Genomic DNA, 27,459 nt, shown 5'->3' on the forward strand with positions numbered 1-27,459 from the left:
GACACAGAGGACTTTGGGACACCTGTGAATTAGATTCTAGGAGAGTGCTTTAGAGACTCCTAAAAGCTGCTAAACATGGTGACATTCAGAATAGAGTTGTAGTGTCATCAAGTTAATGGTCAAGATATTCACTGTTAGAAGGTCTATAGATTGCATAGTTTTGAAGTCTTTCCTTCAGAATTTTTGATATATTGGATGTTTTTGGCAGTTTGCTTCATTCCCTCATTTGGGTTAGCACATTGGTGAAAGCTGTTAGAAACAGCCCTTTTTTAGTCATGTTTATGGTGGCTGTGTCTTCCTAAGCTGAAGGAGCACATAGAACTAAGAACTTCAGCTGTTTTTCTGGCCCAAAAGTGCTGTAAATAAATTTCTGTTTCCAGCTTTGGTTTTCTATTGTCCATATCTGATCAGCACATTGTTACAAAGAATTAAACAATTTAACAACATTGGTTTCATAATATTCATTTTGGTATGAGCTTTACTTCAAAGCAAAGACACCCCACACTTCGTAACACCCCAGCCTCAAAAGCCTGATAAAATCCCTGGCACAGCTTGGAAATAGGGTATATAAATGAAATCATCTCTAGGCACAATGATAATGAAGGGACTCCTTAGGGGAAAAAATTGTTGTACAATTTATATTGTGAACAGCAAACCTCAGTCTTTTATACAGGTTGGGTTAGCAATACTGAAAATTAGCTAGTTGCTTATTTCTCTATAGACATCTAAATGTCTATAGGAATCTCTAAGGCAAGGTTCTATATTTTAGAATCTGAAAAATGCTAATCTCAAGATAAACCTCAAATCTCAGTTTGTTATTTTTTTTATTGTTTAATTGTGCCTTATGGAATAGGCTGGAGGATTCCTTACTTTCAGGGGAAGCTGGCAAAAAACAGGCAAGAGTGCAAATGCTAAAACATGGGCTGAGCTGCTTTTGTTTCTCCTCTATGCATTATCTTACAGACACGGAACAAAAATTGTTAAGAGGTTCTTCATTTTGCAAAGAAAAAGACTGCTTTCTAAATAACCTTCAAGTAACTGCAGAAACAGTATTTCTGCACCTTAGTGGTTAGGTGTGTCAGTAGTTCTTGAGAAGCTTTATGGTAATTCTTTATAAATAATATTGTTTCAGGGTCTGGATGTTTTGGAAATCATGAGAAATATTCATGTTTTTGTATCCCGCTACCTCTACAATCTGAATAATCAGGTAAGGTATATCCCACGCTTTTCCTGACATTTGCCTCCAATTTGAAGGGATTGCAAAATGCAGAGTGGAGTATATGTTAGAAAAGCCCGGGCTGAACATGCATAGTGAGAGGCTGTGAAATAGTATCGATACTCTAGAGAAACATCTTGGGGGATGCTACGACTTGGTCTCAGAGAATGTTATGTAGCATATTTCAAATATGTTATTCCAGTGGGATCACTGCATGTCAGTTTTCTGGTGAAGCTAGAAGGCAGCAAGGATAATTGGCTGCTGTATAAGAACATACTAAGTATGTGATTTTTGAGCTTGAAAAATGTGTATCTGAAAATGGATTATTGGAGAGATGAAGCAGTGAACGACACAGAGAACATGGATAGGGAACAAACCTTTGGGGTTTCTCACAATGGGAGAATGAGGTGCCCACTACAAAAATGAAGGGCTTCCTAAAAGGGAAGAAGTACTTTCTCTCATAGCTTGTAATTCAGTAGTGGAACTTATTGCTGTGGTATATGAGAGGTCAAAAAGTGCAAACTGGTGTCAAAAGAGTTTAGACTACTTAATGTAGGATATAATCTCAAATATGGGAGTCTTGAGTGCAACATTTGCCTTATATTGTTGAATCACAGCTGTGTAGAAATCGTAAGAGTTTACCAGATAAAGTTAATTGTATCCATGCTGTATTTTCTTGGTTCTTTCCCTAATCACCATTATCAGCTGCTCTCAGAAATAGGATATAGGCTATTTATTTCAATAATTTATCACAGAACCAGTTTTGGGTAATTAACTTTATTTTTCCCTCCCTGCCTCCCAGATCTTCATTGAAAGAACAAGTAATAACAAACACTTGAACACCATCAACATCCGACACATCGCTAATTCAATTCGAACTCATGGAACAGGAATCATGAACACAACAGTGAGTATCTTTTGCACTGCTGCTGTTGGATTGTTTGTTTGTGGCTGTGCACAAAAACCTCCTCCTTGCATCTCATAATACTTTATTTGGTTATGCAGTTTTAATAATGCAGTAATAATGTTCTGTGTGAATTAATAAAACAAATCAGTTCTTGACTGTGGCACAAATCAATATCACAATCTTTTGAGAGTGTTGTCACTTCCAGTTACATAAATGTTAAGGAAGAGATCTAAAACCACATCAAAGGAGAGATGGATGTTCTGATTGGACTGTTCTGGACAGTATGCCCTGATTTTCTCCTTAGTGACACTTAGCAGACAGATACTTTTGCTGCAGTTAAAGTAAATCTTGAAAAAATGCAGTGTCAAATTTTTAAAATTCTTCTTGTACTTGTTATGTTTAAGAATATCAGTTTTTCAATTTGCAAAATAAAGGTACAGACCTCTGAACACTTGTTGGAAAAATGAATTCTTACTGCAAATCTTTTAATGATGTCTGAAGTGTAGGTAACCATTTTAACCAGCCAAAGGTATTTGCCTCTCTGCAAGGTAAATGCAAAGAGGTGCATTGTGTCTGCTACAGCAGGAATTTATCATTGGGATTCTCAAGGTTGGATACAGTGATAAAGGTATTTTCAGGTCAGTGCTTTCCAATCTGCTGCTTAAGTTCCACCTTGCTGCTGTTTCCTTTTTTCTGTTCTGGCTTTATCAAAAAAAAAAAAAAAAAGAGAAGGAACATTGAATCCACTCTCAAGTCATTATTTTAGAAGTAGAAATTACTAAAAATAAAGTTATAATGATTTCTTTCACTTTTCTTCTGAGAGTGGGTACTGTCTCAAAAATGCTGTTACGTTATTATTTGGTGATGTAGATTTATTCACTTCTGATAGTGAGTTATTTTTGCATATGAGAAGTATTGAGATATGTAGGGTAGAACTTTCTGCCCTATGAGAAAGTATTTTAGAAAACTTTTAGGAAGTGAAAAAGTTGTGTCAGGAGGTTATGGAGATTCTACAGACTGAGGAAGTTGATCATGTCTGCCTGTTTCAACTTGATATTTGTATTGTTTCAAAAGGACAGTTACAGGATATTCCAGATAAACTAATGGCTGTGTAGGGCAGGTGATCACCTGAAATACTGACCTTGTCCTGTGGTCCCTCTGCCTCTCCTGGAATAGAGTAGGCCTTCCAGGAGAATGTTTTTTATTTTTCCTTATTTTTTTAAAACAGTAAAATTAAAGTAAGTTGAGAACTTGCTTTAGAAGTTACTCGGGCATGTGCTGAGAACAGGGTGTTAGATGTCTGTTACTTCACTAACTTTCTTGATTTGACTGGGTTTCTTTCTTTTTGCTTTCTAGGTAAATTTCACTTACCAATTCTTGAGGAAAAAGTTTTACATTTTTAGCCAGTTCATGTATGATGAACATATCAAATCCAGACTTATCAAAGACATCAGATTCTTCAGGGAAGTCAAGGATCAGAATGATCACAAGGTATAGTAGCTTTTGAAGGCTCAAGAGTAATTTACTAAAAGGAATGCTACTTTCATGTGACTGAAGGTGCACCAAACCATAACACTACTATTATTTAAATGTGTATCTCCAGACAAAGGGACAGCTTTTGTCCTGGAAAAATGCAGTGTTACCAATGTCTGTATTCAGGAGGGCTTTGCTCCATTCTGTCTGCTCTGTAAATATGGAGTTGGCTAAAACCATTCTCTCAGTGACCTAAGGATGACTTGATGGAGTTGTAGTCTATTGGAGGTTCTTAACTTCTTGTTCAACTCATGCATAACAATTTTCAGTTTTGAATAATAAGTTTACTTGAATGGAATCCAAAATTATGTGATCATGTAGCACTCATTCCAGTATGTCAGAATTTGGGAATGAGGGTCTGGTTTTCCATGCTAGAAAACTGTCTCAAAAATTGGAGAGACAATATATTTAGAAAAATAGACTGCTAGCTTCTTTGCATATCAAGTGCTTATCTCTTATAAGAATTCTCTTTTTTTTTCACAAGAAAACTCTTTCACTTCTCAACTTGCAGAAGTGACTTAGTAAAATGACTCGTGTGAGCCAATACAGACAAGCAGGTATATAATTTATAAAAAAATAAAGCTGTAAATGTGGTGTAAAACTACATTACAAATGGAATTTTATTGATGGGATGAAAAGTTTTTTTTTCTAAGAGTAGGTAATTATTACATTTTTTTTTTCTAGTATCCCTTTGAAAGAGCAGATAAATTCAACCGTGGCATCAGAAAACTTGGAATAACCCCGGATGGCCAGAGCTATCTTGACCAGTTCAGACAACTCATAAGTCAAATTGGTATGAAATGCTATCTAACATGTTATAAATGTAATTAAATGGAAGAGATCTTCATCACCTAGTAGCTGACCTTTTAGCTCAGGCTAAAGCTAGATTTAATTCCAGTCAGGTGGAAAGTAGTTCACTTGCAGCCCATGCTAAGTACATACTCTCATCTAATTACACAGAAATGGCCTTTGCATGTCTTAATCTAAAATGCAGTTATAACTTGCATAGATTCCTCTTCCATTTTCAGTTCTTCTCTTTGTCATGGAACAGACTTTTATCCACACTGAGTGTATTTCCTAGTGCTAACTTCATGTATTTCAAAAATTTGCCATATATCCAGCTGAAGTATCCTGAGCAATGCATGATGTGACAATGATATTTTCAGCCACTGATGCTGTAAATGTACAGAACTGATCCGAACTTATAAGTGTTTAATGTGCCCACTGGAGTGAATTTGTACGAAAGTGAACAAAACCTTGGTTGATGATGCATTTTTGTTTTATTTCTCTACACAGACTTTTAATAGCAGGGTTCAATTTAACTTCTATAACTTGGCTTTCAGAGCCAAGTTCTGTGCCAGAACTACATGGCAACTTTAATTTATGTTTCAGAGCCTATAGGAGCTATGAAGAGTGTGTGTGTGTATGTAATTACAAATTGCTTCCTTGTTTTTTCATGTTTTTAAAGGCAACGCTATGGGTTATGTACGAATGATAAGATCTGGGGGACTTCACTGCTGCAGTAGTGCCATTAGGTATTTCCACAAATATTTCATTTTTCTCTTTGCTCTTTCTCTTCTCCTTGCTCTCTATTCTTGCTAATATTCCCTATGCCCTTACCTATTCCCCATAGATTTTGAAAAGCTCCACTTATATGCTTTCATTTAAGTGGAATTATTGAAGATAGTGCTAGGATTCAGCACTGTACAATCATGGACATAAATCACTAAAAATAAAATATATTCTATGGAAAAACATGGCAAAAGAGTGAATAGAAATACACATTAGTAAGGCATATAGTCCATAAGCCAGGAATTTGTCATGTTAAACAATTTTGAGGGTGCATTAAGGAAAAACAATACAAACCTTGAGGAATTTGGAAAGCACATTCCTTTCATACTTCTTTCTGTATAGATTATGTCTATGTTTATGAAAGGTCATTAAAACGTAGTAAATTATACATAATAAGAAATAGTTGGTTTTCTTGCCAATAATAGTAAACTTAGAGTTACTAAGAGTATCAAGCTGCTAGAGAGCGGAGATGATAGCTCAGTAAAAACAGAAGTACAAATAATGATGTGTATGTGTTTAGAAATGAGGTTAATAATGCCTGGATGAGAATGTATGACAGATGTGACATAATTTGAACTAAGTAGTTCAAGCCCAGAAAATTAAATTAAATAAATTATAGATTAGTGTAGATACTTCAATGGACACAGACAGCTGAGCATAATCCTAACAAGTAGTAAGTTTTCAGGTTTGTTCCTGATCTGGAAGATATCGTTAACTTTGAAGAGCTGGTGAAAGAAGAAGGACTCTCAGAAGAAACACAAAAAGCAGCAAGGTACAGTAACATCACACTTTTGAGGTCTGGGACAAGGGTGGGATGAGAGAATTGTCATTTTATGTTTATAAATGCAGCTATTAGTTAGTTATTAGTTATTGTATTGTATATGTATTGTACATGTATTAAAAGTTCTGCCTTTATGCAAAAATATTTGTTTCAAAACAAAGCAAATAGAAGCAGTTGTTTTGAAAATGTGAAGTAGCATTGATAGTAGTAGACCTAGAACCTGATTTCTTGAAGAAATCCTTGTCTAAAAGCTAACAAGCTTTCCTTGCTGTGTGCCTGAGCTCTACTTGTAATATTTTCAGGGTCTTAGATAAAAAAGATGCAAGTATTCTATTCATAGACCTTTTTTTTTGAGATCAGTTAAATCAAGAAACACTGTTCAAATGGGCTGTAGAGGGAGGATACTCTCCCAAATCCTGGATTGTGGATAGGCAAAGGGCAAAGAGAAGGTTGTTATCCCAAGAGGTGGGTAAGCAAAGGGATTTTCAGCAGAAGCAGGTAGCTCATTGCTCATCTCTTGCAGGCAGCTGGACTCTGTGCTCAGTGACCTGACCCGGAACTTTGCAGAAGGAACCGAGTACTTCAAAATGCTGGTGGATGTGTTTGCTCCCGAATTCCGCAGCCCAAAGAACATGCATTTGCGGAACTTCTACATCATTGTCCCCCCGCTGGTGAGTGTTTGCATTGCACCGGGCTCTTGTCAGAGCAGGGTTGTGTTTAAATGTTTTGTACTAGACTGTAGTAGCATATATGACAATACCTTGTGACATTTGTGAGTCTTTGTGATCCCCAGACAACCTTTCATTCTTTCAGACCCTCAATTTTGTAGAGCATTCAATGAATTGCAAAGAGAAATTGAATAAGAAGAACAAAAGTGGAGCAGCTTTCACTGATGATGGGTTTGCCATGGGTAAGTTTCAGCACCCTCATTAGCCTTTGGGTAAGCCAACATAATGGACATTTCAGAAAAGTTTTGTTTATACTTTGTCTGTTCCCATAATTAAAAATTCCATAATTTATTTGGATATATCTTTGCTTCAAATGGATTTGAGGGTTATGGTTGTGTTCAGAATTTCCTAAACATGGAATAGCTGTGTATGGGAGCAGACAGTTTTAACATATATTGGTACTTCCAAATTTCTTTCAAAGTTTGTGGTTCTCATCCAGATGAGAAGGAATGCAAGTATTTGGAGAAGTGATGTTTTAAAAATATATAAGCTTGTTCTTTATTGTGATTTTTCCTGATAGATTAATTGTAAATTAATAACAATTAAAACTATATTTGCATGGAATTATCATTAGGCTCATCCATTAAAGATATTCACAAAATATTTTGCAAATTGCATGTTGACTTTAGTACATGGTTTGTTAATGACTAGGTGTGGCTTACATTCTGAAGCTTTTGGATCAGTACCAGGAGTTTGATTCTCTGCACTGGTTCCAGTCTGTTAGAGAGAAGTATGTGAAGGAAATAAGAGGAGTAACTAAGCAACAGAAAGTGCAGTCCACTAATCAAGATGAAAAACTACTACAGACTATGAACCTTACCCACAAGCGACTGGAATTTTGTTTACAGGTACAGCATGGGCCTGGTTATGTGTTCTGGTAACAATTTCTGTTAGTATTCTGTTATTTCTGTATCGGGTTCAGCACTTACTCATCACAAATCATGTACCTATGTTGTGATGGAGCTCATTGAGATCAAAATCCAGAGGATTGTCTACAGCAACAATGCAGAAAGAGCATAAAGACTTAAGGTGTATGACCTGAAGGGAATGCCATTGGTTTTTGTGATATCTGAAGACCTGGTTCATTGGAATTCTTTGTCCCATGGAGTTTGAAATCTAATGCAATTAAATGCTTTAACAGGAGAGACTATCTTATAACAAAGATTGCACATAATGCTGTGAACCCTCAGAGTTGCCTGTGTGTTAATTCTGAGCTGTTTAATTGAATGATGCATTAGCTATCAAATAAAGGAAAGGTGCATTTGAATTTGGAAGCGCAGCATCTCAGGTTTCATCTGTGATGTGGTGCTTTCTCTCTCTTGATTGGAGAAGCCTATCCACAAATCTGTCAATGGCTATTTTTGCAGCCCATGATTACATTCTGTCATGTCTTGTTGGAATAGATAAGGCCCGGTATGCCCTCATGGTTCCCAGGAGTGTGCGCTGTTTGGTCCTCTGTGTTAAAAAAACACATCACTGAACCTTGTTCAGACACTGATGAAGATTGTAGTTTAAATTATTGGCTTGCATGATTTTCCATAGGCAAGTTGCTCTAAGTTCTCACTGCTGCTACAAGCCTCATTTTCAGCCTCAGTAGGTCAATGACAAATTTATTGCAGTGATGCTGCTTTGCTGAAGTTGCCCTTTAATGGAATTTATCATTTTTCTTTGTAAAATGCATGTGAATAAGGTATGAAAGGAGGAAGATTTTCAAAAGAATTTAAGTGATTTAGATACTGAATTCGAGGTGCCTAAGATGCTCATGAAAAGTCCCATTGATACTTGTTTACAAATTTGTGATACACTGACGCTCTTCTTCTTTATCTTTTCCCTTAGGAATTTGAACTCCTTTATTTTTCACTAAGTAGTGCAAGAATTTTTTTCAGAGCAGATAAAACTGCAGCAGAAGAAAGTCAGGAAAAGAAAGAAAAAGAAGGTGAGTGAATCTTAATATATAGAATATTTTGGCTAATGAGACTGTGTGACTTAATAGAGTTTCTTTTTCATAGATGCTTTCTTGCATATAGGTTGATTGAGTATTCCAGAGAGAGGTTTATGTGATATGGGTGATTAAAACTCAGCAAGAACAGCTCAAGAACTCCTTCTTTGGAATAGGTGAATTTCAAGCTGGGATTCTGGGGTGTGGAAAAAAAAAAGCAACCCCACAGAAGACCCAATTGGCAAAAAAAGCCTGGGACAGGGAGAATTGCATACTTGCAGTAATATTAAATTCAGTAACTTCAGCATCATACTTACCTCTTCAATTACCAGTGTTGACTGGTGGTGTTAAATAAAGTTTCACCTGTTGTACCAGCTGGTTTTCAACTTATATAGCAGATGATGCAGTTAGTGTAGATGTTCAGATGTTTATGATATGCTTGGTCTCCCACTGAATTTTGTATTCAAAGGATAAGATCTTAATTTGTGGTGTGGTCTCTTGACTAGGTAATATTGGTGTTTTGCATTTCTATTCCTGGTTGTATATTCTCCCTCATGAATGCTGAAAGATTCTCTTGAGAAAATTCTTTCCAAAGAAATGAGAGTGCTCCTAAGGATCAAGATATAGAAATGCAGTTTGGTCACAGGTTACTTAGAAACTCAGGGAACAGTATATTAAAAACTGAATTGGAAATAATTCCCCACTGTAGTTCTGACAAAGGCACAAGTAAAATTACTGTGAAATTACAGTCACTGGAGAAAAAGATCAGTTTTTTTCTGTGCTAGAAAAACAGTTTGTAAAGAAAAACTCTTTTACCATATTTGATCATATTCAGTGAAGTCGCTCAGATAAATATTCTGTGCCAGAAAAAAAAAAAGAAACAAATCTGAAGAACTCCAGGCAGTGTGGGAAGAATAGACCTGCTGCTCAGGAGGCTGTAGAAGACCATTTTGGAGAAGATCAGCTAATTATATTTTAGGTTAAATATTCTCTGTTGTGGTACCTGTTCGGTTCCCCAGGCAATGTGTTATGCAGTGGGAAAAGCTGGAAATGCATAAAAGAGTGGAAAGTTTTGAACATGGTAATAATATCTGTGCCCTCTACCATGATATTTGGACTTGGACTCTGAAAAATGTATGGGCATTGTATATGTAATGTTGAGACAAGTACTGCTGATTGAAGAACCTTTCACCCCAAATATGAATTTCTTCATAGGGCCAGGACTTCTTGTGCTGCAATGTCATGTTGCATATGCTGATCATGAAATACTGCATGAGATGTTGCTGTGACATCGTATATATATGCTAGGATTTGAGGAGTTTTGTTTTGAAGCGTGAAACATGATCTATGCCTTTATTTTTTATTTTCTTAGAAGAATCTGGTAAAGCAAGCAATGGAGATCTTTCCAACTCTACGCCTGCAGAGCCTGTTGTGAAATGACATGGCTGGTATGGGTGATGATTACTTACTCAAATAACTCATGTCCTTGTCTTCATCAGTAACACTCTGTAGGAGTTAAAGCTCTAGATTTGATTTACTTGCTTTGTTAAATCCAAGAGAAAATGTACAGTAGTATACTAGCATCCACTGAAGCTAGGTCTGTGTTTGTCTATATTTCCTGTAGAAACTCCTATTTTTCAGGAGTTTGCATTATTTACAGCACTTTCTTTAGATTGAAAATAATTTAATACAATGTTGACCTTGGAGGTAGTTATTTTAAAGTACAGATATGCAGATAAAAAAATCCTTATCAGTTTCTAGATGCATTCTTGCATCTCTGTCATAGCATTTAAAAAAATCCAAACTCATAGGCTGTTGGCCCAAGATTTGAACTGGCATCTCTTCAACCAGAAAAAAACCTTGAATCTAGATATTGGGTCTATCTGTTATCCAAAAAATGAGACATGTCATTGTGCAGTCCTGTTGCATTTAATGCAGTCACAGATTACACTGTGGGTGTAACAGTGTATGTTGTGAATATATGTTAAATCTATTACACAAAACGGAAGTGCTTATTACTGTTTAATTCCAAATCCCCTTGTTATTATTATAGACAGCATTTGTACTGTGGGAGCTTAGGATCCCATCAAATATTTATTTTCCCCTCATTTTTCCCCCTTATCAAAGAATGGGAAAACAAGAAAAGTGAACGTAACAAATTACTTCTCATTTCATACTGAAGGTCTGATTTGCATCCACAGAAGTAAGGAAATCCAGAGCCAAGACAGAACCACAATCAGCTCTTCCTTTTATGACCAGACACTGTGATGGGTGTCTGTAACTATTAAGTGATCTTACAGTTCATGAATATGTTGTGCCTATTTGCAAGTTTCAGCCTCAATTCTGTATTTCCTAGCCTTTGTAGGTCTGTTGTACCATGTGTTGTTCATACAGTCTTACATGCCTGATTATTAACAATAATTGCACTGCAGGCTCAGAAGCTGCTGAACACTGTGAGAACTCTGTATAACATGTGTCCATGCCTGCAAGTAGAGGTTCTAGATTGTGCAAAAGTTATTTGGATTCCTAACTTAAGTAGCTAGACTTAGCTTAAAAGAAAACACCACTTCTATTAAAATATACAGGTGTGTTTTAATCTCCCAGAACATAACACCCTTCTAGTTCTTACCAACAAGAATAAACTATTCTAGTCAGTCCAGCTGAGAGAATTACCCTTGGGGTTTTTTTTTTGGCACTCTTAAACTCTCTTTTTAGACCAAACTTGCTTTAATACGTGTTTTAGTGGTTCAGATTGTTCCACCCACTCTTGGGTCATTGGTTAAAACAATTCCTGATGTATTTTTGATTCACCCTTTCCTGCCAGTCACTTCAACATTCAGACAGCAAGGATGAATGTTTTGTCACAACTGGAAAGACCAGACTGATACGAACGTTCCATTTGTTGGTTCTGAGAACATGACACACAAGCTTCATGGACTGTTAAAATCAGCTGGGCTCATTAAAGTTTTTATTTTTAATTCATTATAACTGCCCTAAAGAATGCTGCATTACTTGATTTATATTTTTGCTTTTTTACTTTGATACAGGTTTATGTTTTTTTTTAATTTGTGTACACTTTTTTTGACCAAACTGTGCCCGCACTGAACGCTCAGTAGCACTGCCAAGATCAGCATTCTTGCTGCTGCTTCCCATCCTGCTGCAGTTGCTGTGCCCATCCTTCCACATTCCCATCTCTGCTGAAGTCACCTAAGTTCGTGGAGTGGAAAGGCCAAGTGCTGCGTTTCCTTCTTCCACAGCAACGGCAGAATCACCCATAGATGGTGTTCCTTTCCCCAGGATGGCCTTGCTAGGGAGCTGTGTATGGCCAAGACACAGCCCACACTCTAGTCTGCACTTGTATTTTCCCTTCTACATCTTTTTTTTTTATTTTGGAAAGACATTATCTTGCTATGGTAGGACTTTGCAGTTGAACATAACGTGAACTGAGCGCTGTCTTCATGTATGGTGGTTAACAAATTCACGTGGTTCTGGTGATGGAAATTCTAGAGGAAAGACATAGCCTATTTTTATAGACACCTGTTTAATCTGGGAGAACTGAATGTATACTCTATGTGGCAAAAATATATACATACACAAATATGTACAGTGATAATAGAGCTATTCTTGCTAATACAGGACTGTAGTTTGTATTTCCTTCTTTCTCTTTGTCATGTAGCAGCATAGACATGCAGAAAGATTTTTCTTACCTGAAATCCAAGGTGGGTCCTGGGTTTGGATGTCACACGTGACACTGAGTTGAATTAAATCCTTTTTTCTCCCCACAAGGATATGGAAGGGGGGCAAAATTCATGCTGTGGTGCTACTACTCTTTCTGTTGCTTTTGGCCTCCTGTTGCAATTACAGGAACTAAATGGACCCTAACTGGTTGTCTGGAGATGAGACAATGGAGCTAAAACAAAAAGTCCTCTAAACTAAACCAGATGTGCTCACTCAGAAATTCCCAGGAGTGATAGACGTGAGGATGATGAATTTAGGTTTTTTTTCTTCAGGACAGGGTTAGAACAGGCTGAAGGCCAGGCTCTCACCCCCAGCAGGCAGCTGTCACCACTGCCCTCAGGTGTTCAGCCTTGTGCCAAGGCTGCTGGAAGTGGCAGCAGCTGCTCTCCCAGGGGTTGTGGCCACACAGCTCCCTGTCAGCCCTGCCACCAAGGGTTTGCATGGCCCCAGCAGCACCCAACTGCTGCAAACTCCTGCTGATGAAAGGGCACATTCTGCAAATCCTAATGCAGCCTGGAACCAGAAGGAAATTTGAGTTGCATCAGACGTCCATCAACAGCTGTTTTCAGCTTCTCAGGTACAAAGGACCAAATGTAATACTTAATGTTTCCTAACTCATTGTACAAAAGGGTATTTTGTTACTCCAGTCTCTTTGGTTTGTGAGTAGAGAACATTATGTACATAAAACTGTGTTAATAAATGCAATTTTGAGAACCTCATTCCCAGTGTTTTCAGTAACACCCGTTCAGTGTTAATTTTTTCAATAAGAAAGCTTCAGCTTTTATTTATGAAGAAGTTTTTGTGTCAGTTACTAACAGTTTTCTTCCACGGTACTTTTAAAAATTCAACAACCAGTTAAATAACATTTATTACACATCAAACACTTCCAGGCTGGGGTCTTTCAGATACTGTTGCACAGATTCTCCTTATGGAAAATCTAGTCTCTGGGTGACTGAGAAGAGTTAGGTACCTTATCCTGATTAATATAAACTGTGCTACAAGTTACACCCCCCCACCCTCCCCCCAACAGCTCTTTATTTTGTCTATTTTGTTTCTTCTTGCAAAGTAATGTTGCTGATGTTTGCAGGACAGAAAAGAAATGTAAATTTATTAGCCAAATCTCTCTAGTGTCTAATCTCAGGAAGGTACTATGAAACTTGTCAATGCATTGTAGACTTGTAATCTAACATTTTATTGCTCAGTTTCTTAAAACCAAAGGTTGCTGGTAGACTCAGCTGTTGCATGTCACCACAATGTTAAAAATACAAAGAATTCTTACTATAAAAGTACTTATTTGTCCTACTATTACCATCTCTGGCAAGAAACCTAACCATAGAAAAAACTGCACACAGCTAACATGCCACATTCGTTGCCTACTTCTGAGGTTTGCATATCAGTGGTATTTAGAATAATAAATCAAGGAGGTACATTTTGCCCATTATTTAATTACAGAATGTGAGAGTGTGGTCCCATGGAAGGTAAGAGCAGGCACTTAGATTTGTTTTGTAAGCTTATTCTAGATGCAATATAAAAATAGATTATATTAATAGGAAAAATTTAGTGTTTAACAAATTGTTTTGTAAATATGCTAACACAAAAGCTAAATCTCATTATACATAAACTAGACTAAAAGTAACTTCATCTGAAATAAAGTAGATAGTGCATTTTTAACCTTCATTCAGATGCACATAATGCAAACTATGAAAATTGACTATGGTAGGAAATTTGAAGCCTGATATTTGTTAGCGGAGCTGGCAGCTCACGCAAATTTCAGTGGAATGAGAGAGGCTGCTGGCCCTGTAAATGTAAGAAATGCCATTAACCCTCGGTGGCTGACAGCTGTGCTCTCCTGCCCACCAGCAGCACGGGGCTCCCCTCGGGATTGTCAGCTCCGCAGACACAGCTCCACCCTACACATTCCCAAATGCAAAATGCCTCGAGGGCACAGTCCTGCTGTGCTTGGGCTGTTAATCCAAAGGGACTCCGCTGCAAAGACACCACTGCTCTCCAGCAGGAAAGGGCAGCTGGCCTCAGGTGTGCGCAGGTGACCGAAAACCAGAGATTCTTGCAAGAAGACTCCCTGCTTATGCTGCTCCCACAGGCTGCAGGAAGTGACAGGAGCTGCTTATGCTTCTGATTCCTCCCCTCCTTCATGCATGGTTCCGTCCTCTTCTGACACATCATTCAGAAGTATGAACTTCCCATCACTTGTTAATGGCACAGACTTCATTAGCTGAGCTAATGCTTCTGGATCCTAAAGAGAAGAGAGGTCAGCAAGCTGCCCAGTACTTCTTGCTAAGCTTTTGCAACTTTGTTTTTTTTAACAAGCTTTATTCTAAAGATTTGAAACATAAATAGTACCTTTTGGTTAACTAAAGCCAACCCTTGGGTATTTAAGAAGAAAAAAAAAAGTAATTAATTTTGAGCCTTTATTCTGCTGTTCTTTAGTTATTGAAAAGCCAGGAAAAAAGTAACTGCCTCAAGAATTCATTAAACACATGCTTAGTGATTGTGACTAAAAGCTCATTGTTCTGAAATCTTAGCAGCAAAAATATACAGCAAAAACTAATGTCACATCTGTATTGATAAAATGTATTTACAAGGAACCTGGTCACTGCCCTTCATTTAAAGTGGAAAAACACTGTGATTTTCATCCCTAGGTGAGGAAAAAAAGATCTGAGTTTCTAAAAGTGAAACAGCAGTGTTTGTGATTTATACATCATCCCAAAGAGTTAGGGTTTTTTTTGAAAACTTTGCTCATAACTTTCAGACACAAACATTTGGATTTATGTAATTTTGAATTTGGATTGGGGTGGCACATTTTATCTCAAATTGTGTTACTGAGAAATCAAACAATATCTGCAAAACTTTGTCTGTAGGAGGGGTAGCAGTTTGTTTTTCTTATGCACACCAGAGGTACTTGGCCAGTGCAGCCAAAAAGCAGAACATGATATATCATACAGATGTGGGGAATTAAACAAACTTACCCTCTGTGCCTCAATAATTTCTTTTCCCAAGCTAATGGCATAGCAAATCTACAAAGAAGAAATAAATATAAAGTTCTGTTCAGTTGTGGTTTGGTTTTTTAATTAAGAGTAAATCACACAAATGTCAGTGCAAACTTAGTCTTAAAACCAGGTCTAAAAGCAGAGGTGGAATACCAATTTGCTATGCTAAATAAAGAACACTATCTTGGGTTCAGCTTCAAAGCTCACAGAGGCTGGTAAATCTTTGCACTCACCTTGGTTAGATTTAGTCACCACACTTTATTCCCACACTTGGGGGAGTGTCTGTAGGGACAAAAGTTCTGCATCTCACTCCTTATTTCTGTTACAGCAGGCAGCAAACAGCCAGTGGTGTTAGCACATACGGCTTCACAGCTGTACATGTCTCAACATACCTGACATTCCTTTTGTTAGTGGTGCTGCTGGACAGCACTTTCCCATCTCTCTTAATGCTAGGATTAGCAATCCCATTCTTTCGTCCTTATACATGCTGCTGCATTATCTGTTCATTTGGTCATTTTTAGACATAAGCCAGTAAAGGCTTGCATGTTAACACAGGCTTTCTTGGCCAGAAATTGAGCTGCTCTTGTTTCTATAGCACTGTTTCCCAGATGTGTAAGCCAAGAAGCCACAGACCTCTTTTCTAAATGAAAAATTGTATTAAATGTTAGGCAAACCTTTTCCCCTTCTGTGTTGCTCTCAAACACATATGCGCTCATGGAGTCTTCTCCCAGAGTCTCACTGAGGTGGATCACAAAGCCAATCAGTCTCCTGTTCTCCTGATGAGCAGCAAACTGTGTCACAGTGGTGAGTTCAAACTGGAAAAGAAATAGTTTACTTGTTTTAATCAGCTCAAGTTAGCAGGCTAGCTCAGGTTCATGTGACTGAGTAGTCACTGCTGTGATAGAAAAAGTTACTTACGCTTGCTCGTGTAACTTGCGTTTGAGGATCTATTAACCTGCAATTAGTAGGGAAAAAAGAAATTTTTCTTAAGTGATTCCTGGTAATTTCAAGGTCATTTATAATAGAAAGGCAGTAAATCCAGCAGTTTTACAGATGAGGAAACATGCACAGAATCTGGTGCTTGAGCTGTGATGGCCAGGTTCAAATCTAGGCCTTGACTCTCAGCTGCCTGACAGGCACAGGTCAGAGCACCTTTTTGAGTCACTCAGAAAGCATCCTGAGTGCCTGGGCTAACACAGTGCAGAGGGACATAAACACACCCCAGCTAAAGGGAATGTCTGATACCGGCATATTCTACAGTGACACTACTGTTAAAGGACATTGTTAGGAAAGAGAATCTTCCAATCCATTGTTTTGCATCTTTTTTTGTATCTTTGACAAAAAGGCCCTCTGCATCCCTTAGATTTTGATAGAACATTCCTACAACTTGGTCTGGAGGATTATTTCTAGGTACTCCAGAATAAGAAAAGAGATGTTTCTTTCTAGGTAAAGTGACTCTTGGGATCTTGCTTCCTCAAAGGGTGTGTCTCAGAAAAACAAAAACAACGATATGTAATTGACCACAAATTGTATGAAGAGAACAGAATTTTGACAAGTTAATGCTTTTACAGTACCTCAGATTCTTGCTGGTGACCATGAGGTGGGATTCAGTCATGCGGAAGATGTTGTGAATGGCCCGAGCGGCCAACACTTGTCTCATGGCTTCATAAATCACCTCGCACGTCTCATCGGACTGAACAGCCATGGACCCTAAAAACCGAACCACGAACATCTGCTGCAGCAGGGAATCTGCAAGAGAAAAGCCATGACTTCCTTCACTGTGCTACTTCAATTTTCCAGTAGCTCAAACTATCAATGGAATTATTTTATTCACTATGGAAATTCAACAGTAAGCCTGTGGTTGGTGACCGTCATGAGTGGTGGCTTTCTGCCATGAGTCACACAGTGCCCTGACCCAGTTTCAAACTGTGAACAGGCAGTGTGGAGGTGGGGAAGAAAATTACTGCAGTTGCCTGAAAGCTTTAAAAGTGTGACTGGTCCTTTATGCTTCATTTGATAAGAGAATAAAATTCCCTTGCCTGTTTTGCTATTGGATGCGCATAAACTGTGATGAATTTAGGACTGCACAAGCCTTGGCTTCCATTAAGCCTTGTATGTGCTGCCCTTTCTTCTGTGTCCTTCTGACCTTCCATGCAGCTAGGCCCAGTGAGGTTTTCACCAAATCCTTCCTTGCTCCTTGACTGTCACCGTAAGATTTAATGACAGCTAAGCAGCCATTATGCAGCAAAGCCATCACTTGACCAGGCTCTCTTTATGGCCAGTGGTGAGCAAGGGAAAGCAGGGTGAATGTTCAGAGCAGTAGATACTGCTTTGGTTCTGAGAGCAGTTTTCTGGCAGGGCTGTGGGTTCCAGGCACAGGGTAGGAGGAGAACAGCCAGGCCCTGCATGTGCTGGTACAGGAAGTTCACTTTACTATGGGTCTCTTACTTCTGCTCCACAGTGTCAGTTGTTTTTCTTAAGAGACACTAGCTAAAATCATCACTAACTTTATTTGGAAGAAAGAAGCACTGACCTTCCTCCTCATCTTTGCTGCTGTGTTCAGATTCCCCAAATGGATTTGCACGCCTGTAGAAGGAAGAATTAAAACTTTAATTACAGATTCTGGTCATCACCACAAACAGATGCTGCAATGCTTCATCTTGCCTAAATTCACACTGTTACACTGATGGATCACTGTCTCTGGCCATACCTGCCACCTCTGTTTTGGTCCAGAAATTCCATGGCAGGCAGTACGATATCAAATTGGATTGGTGTTCCAGGAGCAATGAGTTGTGTGGAGTCTTGAATGCCAGCTGATTCACTGGGAATTATTTTGTCATTTTCCATATTCTTCACAGTCTGGCTAAAGTACAAATGTAAAAAAAATTATGTTTCTATCCATCACTGACGCTCTACCCTTGCTCTGGAAGGGAGACAAGATTATTAAAAAATCCAAAGCTGGACTTAACCACTATGCAGACATGTAAGGTATTTTCCTATCTGCCTGTCACTGAGGACTCTAATATTTTTTTTTTTTTTAACCTAGTATTATTTAGGACAAAAGTGAACATTGGTATATTAAACCTGAATGCAGATCAACTCTGAGCATAGGCTGACTTTCAGCAATAGGTGGCCATTTGTCTCCCTGCCCTGTCCATATTCACAGCTGCATTACCAGCAGAGACCTGGACTTGTATCTACACTTTTCAGTAACAATCCCAACATCTCCTTAAGACCACTTGGCCCCAGGCTCAATTCAACTGCACACAGTCCCTGCTCCATGCAAGGGGGAACGTTACCTGGGATGCTGAACTTCGTGTTTTTTCCCTAAGCTAGTAATGGGAGTCACTGCTTGCAGGGCTGTCTGATTTAATTTGATTGCAGCTGCCTATGAAAACAAGACAGAACATCTGTTTTAGACATGTAGTTTACCTTACCATGTGAAAAATAATGGGAGAGCAAGCTGAAGGAATGGACTGAAAGATGGAAAACAAGCTCCCACCTCTGGATTGTCAGTGAGATAGATCTGTCTGGAGATGTTGTTGATAGCACATATCCACTGTAAGGGAAAAATGAAAATGAAGTCTTCAAGCTCACTTGTATGCAAGAATAATAACATTAAGAAAATATTTTTACCTCCTCATATTCTTTCTTGCTTTCTGCTTGAAGAGTTATACCCCTAAAATATAAACACAGTGTATAAGTGCTAACAGTGGACACCAGGATCCTTTGACTCCAGTGTTTATAGTAACATCACCAAACTTTACATCTATTAACCACCAAAGGAACAAGAATCATGAATAAGCTGCAGCTAAGATACCACATGTGCCATTCAGGCACTTGTGGGGGAGGATTGGAAGGAATATGCTTTTAATTTGGAAACACTCTTCTGGAAACCCAGAAAAGCTTACTACTATACCAAACAAGTTTTGCAGGAAAGAGCATCTGAAGGGGTAGGTGTGACTGGCTGTCCTCAAACAAAACCTGTCTCATACGTTTTGCCTGTAGGAGTAGTGATCTGAAAGCAGTATCTTCTGTCTTCACAGTCCACAGCCATAACAGAGCAGTTATCCAGGTCCTGAATCAATCCTCCAGCTACTGCTCCCCTTGGCTGACACATCAAGTTGCCACCTTGAGTGAAGAAATAGAGTCTTTCCCAAGTTGTAGTCACCAGACCTGTTTTACTGATGAGAAGATGCAGTGATAAAGACTGGTAACTATTTAGAAGTAACTCCAAACAGGTATGAAACTGCAAACATATCGTGATGCTAATCAGAACTCTATGTTCACCCTGGCATCTTTTTTTTTAATGATGGGTCTCCGTTAAGAATAAAAAGCAGCACCTGTTCCTAGCAGAGACTAATCCTTAATGAAAACTGAAAAATTTAATTAATTCCAAATGCCCTAGTTAAAAATCGTCTTTTCTAGTTATGGAATAAAAGAATATTGAGTAACTGACATGAAATACTATGAGCAATTTCAGCACAAAGAATCATAATATAAAAAAGTATCTACTGCAGTAGTATCTCAGAGTCCATCTCTTACTTAGCTATAGAGTCCTATAATAGTGTAAATCCAGATTTTGGAATACTGTGAGAAATTAACAGATGTACACTCACAAAGGAAAAAACTACTAGACAAACAAAATAATAAACTGATAATTAATCAATCACATAAATAGGGTTATTATATGCCACCAATATATCTAACTCCTGTGAAAGTTTATGGAAAATTTTATATGTAAAATCTACAGAAGTAATTCTACATATGATACACATTCAAAGTCACAAACTTGCATTGTTCCTTAAGCTTTCATTTATGTAAAAGAGAATATTTATAAAAATATGTAGTAACTACAAAATATATATATTTTTTGTAAACACTGTGTCTTCCTTAAGATCTGGGAACAATCTTAACCCAGCCTCATCAGCTTCCAATTTTTAGCCACTTGAATGCAGGAAGTTATTCCTGTAGGTAAATTCAAGCAGAAACAAAATTCTGTTTTCAGAAAAATAGTCTCAAATGCCTCTAATTTGGTCAAAGCTTCAAAAAGCTTCAACATTTCCAAAGGTGACAGAGGTACTTGGTGGATGAAAAGTAGAGCTACCAAACTGATTCAGGACCCTCAAACATTAATATCTGATGTTTACTACCTCCCCCCCCCAAAATGTAGCCACTAAACAAACCAGCAGATAACAACAATATTCTTACTTTCTAAGATTAAGGTAGCCAGCCTTCTGGATGAGATTTCTATTGATGGCAGGTGAAGTTACATCAGAATCTGGGGTGTAAACAGATTCATTAACCGCAATTAAGTCCTGCTGGGAAATTCTCATTTTTTCAGCTTCCGCATCCAGCTCTCCCTGTATGCTGGAAAAAAACCAACAAACAACAATACAAAAAGGCACCCAAAGCCATCAAAAGCCATTTATACCAGGATACAGGTAACATCTGTAAGCCAAAATGAACAAAAATACCATCTGAGTTTACCTTGGCAGGTAGTGCAAATATGAAATTTATTTTTTGAATAGACTTTATAGGAAATAGTGTTTTATAATACTGGAATGAGCACATGAGGAATGTTGTGTTGAGAAATAAGCGTTAAGTTTATTTTTTGAGAGACAGCTTCTAAAAGTAATGCTTCTATGAATTTACACTGCTGAACACATACAGACATTGCCCTAGTATTGTGGCGTAGTTCAAAGCAGGCTGTACTAGAGGATCTCTTGGCTTTCACAGAACTTTGTCTAATCCCTCCAAGTCTGTAACACACAGGAATTCCTGCCTTGACACCAACTAGTAACTGGTCATGGATTTTAATTAACTCAGAACAATACACTAACAAAAGCTGTAGCTCAAATCTCACTTCAGCTTCAATTTTTTGTTCATAATATTGTGTTCTGCTTTGGTGTGATTCAGAAAACATCAAATCTGAATTCAATTGGACCATATTTTGCAAGCTAATGCCTTTCCACTCCATGATTGGATATCAGAACAAGAATTATTTAAATTCTGTTTTTAAATACAGTGGAACTGCTGTCAGTTTTTACCTCAGTTTTATTTCAATGAATCTTTTAATCTGTCATTTTTGTTGCACTACAAAATGCTTTTGACAAAGCCTCCCTGCCACCTTCATGCTTTCTGAGACTGTATTCCTCTTCCTAAGATGTGCTTCTCCCTTCTCTAAGGCAGGAAGAAAAGTGCTGACAATTCTGAAGTGATATGCATTTGTGGCAATTAGGCCAAGTGGTTACTGAGAACATGCTAGTGTAGATATCTCCTGTGTTTTTACACCATTAGCAATATTCACTGTATAAATGAAAATGCTTTTAAATACCACTGAAATTCTGTAGCTGCACAATGGGTCATATCAGCTTGTTGTTCCAAAGGAACAAAGCTGACAAGTGGAAAGCTTTTAGCTTGACTAGCAAGCAGATCTGACTCACTGAGGCCTTGTGATCCCCAGCACTAAGGAAGGAGAGGAGTGGGCAACACAGTTTTCAGTGGCTGTGCAACGTGAAGTCATGAAACCCTGCCCTGTGTCAGTAATTCTTTGCTGCACAGTGACATTCAGAATTTTACAAGCTTCTATTTTGGTTTTTCCAAAGACATCACGCTCCTTTACTAGTTACATTTGAGTTGTACTTTTTTACTGTGTGACAGACTTTAAACACAAAAACCAGATTCAGCAAAATAACTGAGCAGCCTATTTTTGTTTCCATTTACTACTGCACACTGTCCAGAACTCAAATCCATCCAACTGTGGAAAACAAGGGCTTATTCTATGGTGAGGATACAATGGTAGGATCCTCCCAGTGCCTGTAAGACACAAGTAAGATGCCTCAGACTTACTAAACAATAGACACTATTTCAATGGAATTTAAAATCTGTCCTCCAGTCTCTACAAATGTTGTATAGACTGTATGGAGAGATTTATTTCACAAGTGAGTGTGCAAAGATATACAAGTATGAAAGTGCAGAAAGTAAAGAATCATTTAGTGAAATAATCTACTGTACAGAGCACTTGTTTGTAGCATGGTTCTCAAATTAACAAGTATGCATTATTTAAAGTGCCACCAGAGTGAGAATAAGTAATGATTTGGCTACAGCTTGATATGAAAGGAATGAAGCATTGAAGTCAAGGACTCAGTTGGGACTGTATTATCTTTATGGTCCATCGCAACTCCTTAACATATGTTCTCTCTATTATGATTACATTTCAAGTGTAAAGTTTATATTTACAGGGACTTAATTATAAAGAAACTCTTCACTACAAGTAGAAGATGTGGAGGGCAGGTGTAAGAAAAAATTATCACAAAATTAGGAGTACAAAAGCAGTTCATTGAAATTTAGGACTTTGCCAAAGCATGTTGAACTCAATGGACTAATACAACCTACACTGGATGCAACAAATATGTTCCCTAGGGTGAGGAGTTTTGTTTGCCTTGTGTAGCTACACCACCAAACACTTTAGGCCTTAAATCCTTATTTGAGAGGTTAATGGATTATTGTTGCTGTATTATTACAGAAGACCCAGTATATATAAATACCTGTAATTCAGAAAGCACCTTAAGTCTATCATATTAATACTAGTAACCTATTTCTAGCAAATTGCATGCTTTTCTGTTCCTGAAGAGACACAGGGATGTAAGAAAGCATGTGAACGCTTTACAGTATATAGTTTCTGACTATACTGTAAAAAATACTCTCTTCAGTGTATAGACAGCATTTACTTTTCCATGTACAAACATTTCCTTTCTACCTGTTGCTTCAACATAATATGCCCAACAACACAATGTAAGCATGGAAGGAATCTAATTAGGAAGAAAAAGAGGCACTCTCTGGTACGTGCTGAAGGTTAGAGCACTACTGCTCAGACTCCAAGGGAATGACAAAAGCAAACAAAAGCACTAGGTTACCTCTGAACCATGTCTGAAACAGATGACAAAAAGCTGTCCATTCGTTTGGAAAACATCTCTGCTCCTTTCTTAAAGAAGTTGATCTGAAAAATACCAAGAAAAAGGGCACTGAAGGTTCTCTTGGCTTTGGCAGACAAGTAGCAGATTGTGGGAGTGTTAACAGTGCTCCCATTATGACTAGTACTTTTGGCGGGGGATCAAACACATGGGCAAAACAGCTGCGTTGCCTTTCTTGCTACTTCCCACTTTTGCAACTCTCCACCCTTTCACACACAGATAAGCTGCTGGCTGCTGACAGGTATGTTTCAAAAAAACTTGCTAAATGACTCAACTCAGGGAACAGGTAGCTTCTTCCACACTAGCACTGGGCAGGGCTGGGGCTCGTGGTGTAACTACTGTGTGCAATGCCACCCTATCAAAGGGAATGGGACACAGCTCATCCATTAGATTCAGCAGTCCAACCTGAACTACCAACTCCACCATAAAAGTTTTCAAAGTGCTGTTGCAAAGTCAGTCAGGAAAGCGTAGCTGTGCTTGCAGAAGCCTCCAAGGGCAATTGGCTCTATCAGCTACAGTTTTACGATGGGTTTTGTTCTACTGAAGGAGCTAAAAAAGCTACTAGGGCCAAAGTGCACCTTTTGTGTCAGAAGATTAATTCTCTTAGCTGGTATGGCTCAGCAGGCACACAATAGGAGCAAAGCACTTGATGTAGACTTGACCTTGTATTATCTGCTGCAGGGCACAGTCATCATTAGAGCCTACTGGCAACTGAGTGAAACACGGATACAGCTAGGATGTGTGTGCAATTAATTAGGGTAAATGCATAAAAATCAGTGATCTACTCTGTGAAGAGATGTAAAAGCAAATTCTTGGATGTTAAGCAATTTATTAGCTATTTCATCCCCTTTAACTTGTGGTTTCACTCCCATTCTCTAACCTTGGGACCTAGGATTCCCAAGATTCAGATCTCTGTAACCATGGTATAGACCACAGCCTCCCTTTACAAAGGACAGAAAGAATGGCCTCCTAAAGAATGATTCACCTATTCTATTTCTGAAGCCTGCTTCAGAAGGAAAGAGCTCTAAATTCCACTGATGATAAATGTTGATGCCAGTTTTCAGTCAAATGAACCCTCTATTAGCCAGTGCTTCTTCCAAAAATTCCATTTGACCTACTCATTTGTTGGAAATGTGAAACTGGAGACACATGTTTGAGTAATTAATTAAGAAAATAAATATTTGTGCTGAAAGGCAGTTCACAATATTTAAGCATCAACATAAACTGGCTTCTGGTTATTCAGTCATTCCCATGACAACCTGAGACTTCCCTGTATAAAGCACTGAGATACAGCTGTTTTGCCAGATGAAGTACAGGGAAAGAAAGTTCTGTTTGGCTTCCAGTAAAGGAAACCAAAGCAGTTCTTACACTTAAGATAATTACAGCAGAGAATCAGTGTGAACTCCCATGGTGGGGAAAGTGACTGAATCCTCATTTACTACCTATTTTAAATGAGGCACGTGGGATGCAAAATGATACAGATGATGATGATGAGCCACACTCCAACCTCAAACAGAGCACCACATCCAATTTTCTGCTTTTCATAGCCCAATTCTCATTTTCCAAACACTTTCTTTCATCAAAATGAAAGACCCTTAAAATGGGTGACAGTGAGACTCAAGTGCTGTGATAATACTGGTTTGCTGATCCTCCTGATATCCTGGAGGGTCAGACTATCAGACTTGAGAAACGCTCTATCAAGTTGCTGTTAGAAGGAAAATTGGAAAAAGAATTTTCCAGCCTTCTGCTCAATCCTCTCGACTGTTCTGTCCTTCCAGCTCTCCAGAGCATGCTCTGTTCCTCATCATGCACACTCCTCATCAGTATGCTGAACATTATGTGCCAGGAAGGGAACTGCTACATAGGAGAGTTTGTGCAGACTGAGTAAACAGTGGAAGTAAATGCTACTGCACTGATAGCTCAGCTGTGAAAAAACTAACCCTAGGCTAATTTTGCATAGAAGTGTATTGGATTTTCTTGTCATTAGTGTCTTTCCTGAATATCTAAACTATCAACTATCTGCCACAAACAAAATCTGTTGTTAGAATCCAGGCAAGCTGAATGCAAATCGTTTTCCCCCCACCCTCACTGTAATTTGTCAGTTCTCAAAATAAATCCAGAACTACAATGTTTTACTTTTTCCCAGGAACGTGTCGAAGTGATACAGACACTTTACTGTCAATACCTGTCCTCGTGTATATCCTAGCATAGGTTCCATCATTGCCACTCTCTTCCTGTACTGCAGAGCATTCAGGGCACAGTAATATTGCAAGGATGAAAGGTGCTGCTTTCTTCTGGCATTTGCCACTTCTTTTGCCACTTCTGCCTTAAGCTGAACAAAAAATGATAGAGGTTGACAGTGTTACTGTGTATATGGATATATTTACTGATCATTTTCAAGTTATTTTTAAATCACTCTCATTACAGAACTTCTCCAGCTTAAAATGAAGGATGAGAAACAAAGAAAGCAAATCAAAAACCCAAACTAAGTACTTCAAGCCCTTCCCTGTCATGATACTTAGGAATTTGGGGAGCCTCGGTGACTACAAACTACGTAACTACCACCACTAAAAATCTGGACCAGATCTCTGTGCAAGAACTTTATTTGCAGCTGAGATCACAACACAAGTCTGCAAGTGCAGAATTCAGAGGTAAATAATTCACAGTATGCCATATCACATTGTGTTCCAAAAAGCATTTCCTTTCAAGGACCATCCTGTAGAACAGATTCACTCTCAGGATAGGGCCAGCCATACACTTTTTGACAAAGGGATGTATTTTAGAATAGCAGTCCAGTGGGCAAAGAAGGAGAAATGTAGAGCAATCCCACCAGGAGAGTCATGTGCATTGTTCAGTGGAATGACAGTCTATACAGAGTATGGTAACAGGAAGGTAGATGTGAAGAAATGGAATGCTTTAGGAACAGCAGACACAAGGCTTTATGGCAGTTCACAATGAATTGTCCTCAGTGATACTGCATCACCACCTCAGCTGTACAACACTAGGCCTATACAAAGCTGTTTATAGTCACTTGGATTGCTTCTATCTGAAAAGCTCCCATGGATCTGAAGGACTCTAGTTAAGCACAGTATTTCATCACTTGCCTAACTTGGAGAAAACAGGTGCAACTGCCGAGTTGATGTTTAAAAGCTTTGTGTCTGCTTGGAAATGAAATCACAAGTATTCTTGAGCTACTGTAAATTTAAGCAATGAACTCTCCAAAGTTCACAATCAACAACAATGCAGACAGAATGGCTGATGAAAACATTCTATTTTTCCTTTCACATTTGTTACCTTTTCATTTTCTTTCCTTTTCGGTAATCTGCTATACTTTGCCATGGACACGTCATGTTCTGTAGACAAGGAATATTTTTTTTTTTTAGAAATGTGATGTGTATCTGCACAGATTAAACATGTCTTCTTTTCTCTAACAGCTGCATATGAATAGAAAGAAACAAAACAGGGACACATACCATTGCTAGCAAGGCCAAAGAGATCCTTCAGTGTGCTTACTTCTGGAAAAGAGAAATCAAACATTCCAAGTAAAACCAGCTGTTAGCACTTGGTTCAATTGAGACCATTTATGGCATTATGCCCAAGTCACTCCAGCCCTTCCACAGCAGAAATGTATACATTGTGCCTGTCCTGAAAATGCTAAACCAGATCAGCTGCTAGAGAAATGAATAGGCAGATAGCTAATTAAGGGTGGAGTGAGTTTATTTTATTGAACAAGTTGTCACTCTGAGAAAGATGCCTTATCTGCCAGTGTCGTTTCTCCAAAGAAGCACCATTTCAGCATGTTTATTCTGACAAAAGGCCCACCACTATCATACAAGATCAGCAGCTCTGAACAACCTGACAGTGCTTATGTGATACCAAGAAATTTAAGACTCATGGATGTATGAACTAAAACCTTTTTGCTGTACATGACTCTTCCTCAGTGTGGAAAAGTTTTTGCAAAGCTGCTCTCTGAAAAGAATTCTGTATCTAACACACCTGACTGCTGGGTATGAAGCTTGCATTACAAACACTGGCTGTGAGATTCTGATACAGGTAGAGAG

The 27,459-nt window shown here is 38.3% G+C and overlaps 2 protein-coding genes across 5 annotated transcripts in view; one reads left to right on the plus strand and one right to left on the minus strand.

Annotated features, from left to right (window-relative positions):
• The window catches only part of LOC131591718 (WASH complex subunit 4-like), a 39,436-nt gene extending 26,031 nt beyond the window's left edge, over positions 1–13,405 (plus strand). For 2 of the 4 annotated variants that reach the window (XM_058862697.1, XM_058862701.1), the window contains 11 exons: positions 1,133–1,207; positions 2,019–2,123; positions 3,480–3,614; positions 4,341–4,449; positions 5,125–5,191; positions 5,914–6,000; positions 6,533–6,680; positions 6,823–6,919; positions 7,389–7,585; positions 8,574–8,673; positions 10,049–13,405. In XM_058862697.1, the coding sequence (XP_058718680.1) occupies positions 1,133–1,207; positions 2,019–2,123; positions 3,480–3,614; positions 4,341–4,449; positions 5,125–5,191; positions 5,914–6,000; positions 6,533–6,680; positions 6,823–6,919; positions 7,389–7,585; positions 8,574–8,673; positions 10,049–10,116 (1,188 nt within the window). In that variant the 3' untranslated portion in view covers positions 10,117–13,405. The remainder of the gene's footprint in view (positions 1–1,132; positions 1,208–2,018; positions 2,124–3,479; positions 3,615–4,340; positions 4,450–5,124; positions 5,192–5,913; positions 6,001–6,532; positions 6,681–6,822; positions 6,920–7,388; positions 7,586–8,573; positions 8,674–10,048) is intronic. The other 2 variants (XM_058862699.1, XM_058862700.1) reach the window with 2 other exon arrangements.
• A 37-nt stretch (positions 13,406–13,442) lies between these two features.
• LOC131591719 (DCC-interacting protein 13-beta-like) overlaps positions 13,443–27,459 on the minus strand; it is a 33,111-nt gene continuing 19,094 nt past the window's right edge. Inside the window, exons 6-21 of the mRNA XM_058862702.1 lie at positions 26,872–26,913; positions 26,693–26,751; positions 25,584–25,730; positions 23,342–23,424; positions 20,634–20,792; positions 19,418–19,606; positions 19,059–19,101; positions 18,925–18,981; positions 18,722–18,810; positions 18,133–18,285; positions 17,956–18,008; positions 16,997–17,171; positions 16,341–16,377; positions 16,097–16,237; positions 15,402–15,449; positions 13,443–14,668 (exon numbers count right to left, since the gene is read on the minus strand). Of these exons, the coding sequence (XP_058718685.1) occupies positions 14,540–14,668; positions 15,402–15,449; positions 16,097–16,237; positions 16,341–16,377; positions 16,997–17,171; positions 17,956–18,008; positions 18,133–18,285; positions 18,722–18,810; positions 18,925–18,981; positions 19,059–19,101; positions 19,418–19,606; positions 20,634–20,792; positions 23,342–23,424; positions 25,584–25,730; positions 26,693–26,751; positions 26,872–26,913 (1,604 nt within the window). The 3' untranslated portion in view covers positions 13,443–14,539. The remainder of the gene's footprint in view (positions 14,669–15,401; positions 15,450–16,096; positions 16,238–16,340; positions 16,378–16,996; positions 17,172–17,955; positions 18,009–18,132; positions 18,286–18,721; positions 18,811–18,924; positions 18,982–19,058; positions 19,102–19,417; positions 19,607–20,633; positions 20,793–23,341; positions 23,425–25,583; positions 25,731–26,692; positions 26,752–26,871; positions 26,914–27,459) is intronic.

The sequence above is a fragment of the Poecile atricapillus genome, chromosome W (assembly GCF_030490865.1).
Source record: "Poecile atricapillus isolate bPoeAtr1 chromosome W, bPoeAtr1.hap1, whole genome shotgun sequence".
NCBI lineage: Eukaryota > Metazoa > Chordata > Aves > Passeriformes > Paridae > Poecile > Poecile atricapillus.